We start from the raw sequence: 3,877 nt of genomic DNA on the forward strand, positions 1-3,877 counted from the left end.
TCCTGGTCACCGTGGCACACGCGGGCACCGAGGCTGCTCGAGGGCCCCTCAGGCTGCTGGGCACGGGTGGCGACCAGAGCCTGCACCTTGTCACTCGGTCTGCCTATAACGAGAAGATTTCAGCCAGGCTAGGAAACTGTAGGGAAGAAAAGGATGTTCTCACAGCTGAAACAGAAGCTAAATGCCTTAATGCCATGGCAGGAGCAGTTACTCCTGTGAAAGGAGAAAACCTGCTCCCTGCTGGGGCCCTGGTGGGCAGGTGGCAGAGCAGCATCGGCCCATGTGTGATGGCAGCCAAGGATGCACAGGAAGCCAAAAACTGGGGAAAACCTATAGAAAAGGGTGGGTGTTGAGGGCCTGAGGGACCCCGGCACAGCCTGCTCTGCTTTACCTGGTGTTCAGGGTGATGGGGAGCTGAGCTCTGCAGCAGCAGGCTACGAGGAAAGGACCAGCACTAACCTGTGCTCATGCATGGAGGAAAACTATTTGCTTTTTTTTTGTCTGCAAGTGAGCACTTTGCTGGTAGGTTGCACACAGTAGGGTCCTGTGTAACTGCAGAGATCCTGGGGTTTGCTAGGCTTTGGCTTTGGAGAAAATGAAAGAATTTACCATTTTCATCCTCTCAAAATGAAACAAAATTCAGACCCAGCTAAGGGAACCGTCACTACTGATGCTCTTTCCTGGCCATACAAGCTGCTCTGCTGTGCGAGTGAAAGCCAGAGATTAAGCTGCACTGTGCTCCTGCCAGAGCCACGCTCCTTCACTATTGATGCAAGTTTAGTACCTGCATCGTTAGGTCTTGCTCCTGCAATCTGCAGTTATTCCCACTGGATCCCCTGGGATCATTTCCAGACCTGGGGCTACTGTGTGTTCAGACTCAAGTGTGGATTCAATACCAGAAGAGGTTTCTGTGTTTGGGTTACGCTTTCTGCTTTCCCATTCCTGACACTCCATTTCTCCTGCACGCTGGTCAAAGTTTCTAACAGCTTTGGGGATTTTCCCTGAACAGCGTTGTTTGATTTAAAGATGTGTTTTACCTGTATGGAATAGGAGGTATTGTACTGGCTGTAGAGGTTTCTGATGGGGACGTCAGAGCCGTTGTTGGTGCAGTCACTGTAGGGATAGCCCATCCGCTCCAGCTCATCCTGGAAAGCAGAGGAGCAGACTGCAGTGTCATCACTCCTCCCCGGCTCCCTGGCACCCGATTTCTAGAGACTCTAATTCCTGTGTTCCACGACAGCTTTCTAAATAAAGCCCTTTGGTTTGCAGGCGGCAGGGCTGAAGGAGCTGCAGCCCATCGCCCAGGGCGGATCGAGGCCGGGGAGGTTGTTCAAGAGCAGCGTGTCTCAGCAAGGCAGCTTCTGACATGCTAAAGGAAGAGGGAACAATGACCCGAGCTCGCTATTTTGGCTTCAATAAAGCACTTTGCCAGGACAGTTACATAAAAGTCTCCATAAACTGTTCCAGCCCACAGCTAGTGTATACCTTGACTCCTTTGGTTTGAGCCAGTTCAGCCAAGACTTAAAGCAAACTTGGTCCCGGTCCCATCAGATAACATTATTCTCAGACAATCTGCTGCAGAGGAATGCCACACATACCACCAGCACCCCGATGGAGGTTTCTGTCCCGGCCATGGCGTAGATGCCCTGGTCCTTCAGGAAGGGGAAGCTCTTCTGTTGGTGCAGCATGAGCCTGGCCCCGGCCGCAGAGGACAGGTAGGGGATGTAGTCCTGCTGGCTGATGTCCAGGATTAACTTCAGCCCTGGGACACCACAGAAAACACTCAGAACAGGAATTGTATCAAAATGCAGGTCTCTTGGGGGAAAAAAAAGTCTGTTTTCCTTCACTGTGCACAAGAATCCCTGTCCTTGGTGGGACAGCCGGGGCCTGGCTGTCGTGTCAGCCTCACGTGTGCATCAACAGGCACAGTGGTGGAGGCACAGGGTGGGAACGTCTGAGTGGGTGTCCAGACATTGCTCCAGATTTTGACTATCCAGATGTTACACTTCTGCAAAGTAACAGCTGTAGTCCCATTACTAGTCACATTTTCCTGTGGGGGGCTTATTTCCCCCTGGAAAACTGTTCCTCTCTGCTGCAGTGCAACAGAGACACAGAATTCAGAAATCTGTTCTGCCTGACAGAAACGGCTGCTGAGGGACAGAGCAACCCCCAGGACGTCTCCTCGGGCTCCTGCCTCTTACCGAACTCGGCTCCGGGGTTTGAAGAATTCAAAGCCTCCTCATCCATGCCCCAGTTAAAGATGTAGCAGTTACCATGGTCTGGGTGATAGATCTGGGTGAAATTCCTGGAAGAATCAGCCACATAAAGCTGTGATTCTCGGGGAGGACCAAAGGTTTATAAAAGAATGCCTCTGGTGCAATGGGACCAGCGCCTGGCAGCTGCGGCCGGGATTCACTTGAAATCACTTTCTTTGTTGAATGCCTGTATAGAAACTTCAGCTGACATAATTTCAATCAATCTGCTGTTGAAAAAAAAGCAGCGCAAGGTACTGGTGTGTGCAGAGACAGCCACTGGGGACAGGGCTTTGTCAGAGTGGATGGGAGTGATCTGTCACACAGATGAGAGAAATAATTGCTTGATCTGAGCCCTGGTAATAGGCTTTGGCTGACGTTACATCTCGCTCTTTGATAACAATTCTCTGCTGCCCTCTTCACAGGAGGGCTGAACTCCTTCCAGCCTGGGCTGCTGCTCTGCGCTCACGTTTCTCAAAACCCAATATATAAATTTGGCATTTGGAGGAAACAACAATGGCTAAAACACATTTCTCAGAACCTTATGTAAAAGAGAAGAGGGGCTGTGACTGGGGTACGTCAGCAGCACTGGGGTTGGCAGCTGCTTGTCACTGAACCCCCTGGGAAGGCCCCGGGGATGCTGTTAGTCTCAGAGTGTCAGGAGCAAAACAGCCCATCCAAAACTAAAGCTCATGCCAGTACTATCCCAAAATAACTCGCTTTATCCAGGGTCACACCCACAAACCCTCTGGGAAATGCTCTTAGAGCTAAGGACCAGCAGAAATCTCTGTATTAACTGACATACACCCTAAAAAGAGAAGAGAAAGGCTGCCGTGCCCCTCACGTCCTGTACCCTCCCCGAGGTGACAGAAACGGGCCGGGAGCTCGGTGTGACCTACTTGTAGTTGCAGGGCTCAGCCCCGTAGAGACACGCCAGGATCATGTCCTCTGCCTGGTAGCCCATCCTGATCCTCTCCTGCAGCGGCACCCTGGAGAGGATGCTGGTGGACTGCAGGATGTACCACTCGGTCACCGCCTGCGCCGCGCTGCTGAAGTTCCTGTAGGTGCAGTTGTCGGAGCCCTGGTGGCTGCACTGGGGACACAGGGCAGGCGGGGCTGAGCCCCGCCTGTGTCCCCTCTCCCCACACGCCCGGCATGCTGCCAGCCCTGCCTGCTGCTCCCGGGGCAATGGGAATCACAAACAGTCACAATCGTTTTGGCAGGAAGAGACCTTTAAAAGCATTGAGTCCAAGGGCTAACCCAGCCCTGCCAGGTCCCCACTGCCCCGTGTCCCTCACCCCACATCTCCACGGCTTGGAAACCCCTCCAGGGGTGGGGACTCCACCACTGCCCTGGGCAGCCTGGCACAGCCCTGGGCAACCCTGGAGGGGAAGGAATTGTTCCTAATCTCCAACCTAAACCTCCCCTGGCACCACTAGATGCTGTTTGTGTCAGGCAGGGGCAGCAGCTGCAGCCTCTCCCTGGCATTTTGGGTGGAGGTGTCTGGGACCCTGCAATGGAGCAGCTCTGCCCTGGCTCTGCCCTGGGCTCACCCCCCAGTGGGGCTGTGCTGGGTGACCCAGAGGACATGGAGCATTGTCCTCTGTGCTGCAGGCAGAGCCCAC

The 3,877-nt window shown here is 53.6% G+C and overlaps 1 protein-coding gene across 1 annotated transcript in view; it reads right to left on the reverse strand.

Moving 5' to 3' along the window:
* LOC103778540 (amiloride-sensitive sodium channel subunit beta-like) overlaps positions 1–3,345 on the reverse strand; it is a gene marked incomplete at both ends in the record, with an annotated part of 4,789 nt that extends 1,444 nt beyond the window's left edge. Inside the window, 4 exons of the mRNA XM_008946129.1 lie at positions 1,038–1,145; positions 1,599–1,762; positions 2,202–2,305; positions 3,152–3,345. Coding sequence (XP_008944377.1) covers positions 1,038–1,145; positions 1,599–1,762; positions 2,202–2,305; positions 3,152–3,345 — 570 coding nt within the window. The remainder of the gene's footprint in view (positions 1–1,037; positions 1,146–1,598; positions 1,763–2,201; positions 2,306–3,151) is intronic.
* Between the last annotated feature and the right edge of the window lie 532 nt (positions 3,346–3,877).

This window comes from Merops nubicus, unplaced genomic scaffold (genome assembly GCF_000691845.1).
Source record: "Merops nubicus isolate BGI_N331 unplaced genomic scaffold, ASM69184v1 scaffold27318, whole genome shotgun sequence".
NCBI classification, from domain to species: Eukaryota; Metazoa; Chordata; class Aves; order Coraciiformes; family Meropidae; genus Merops; species Merops nubicus.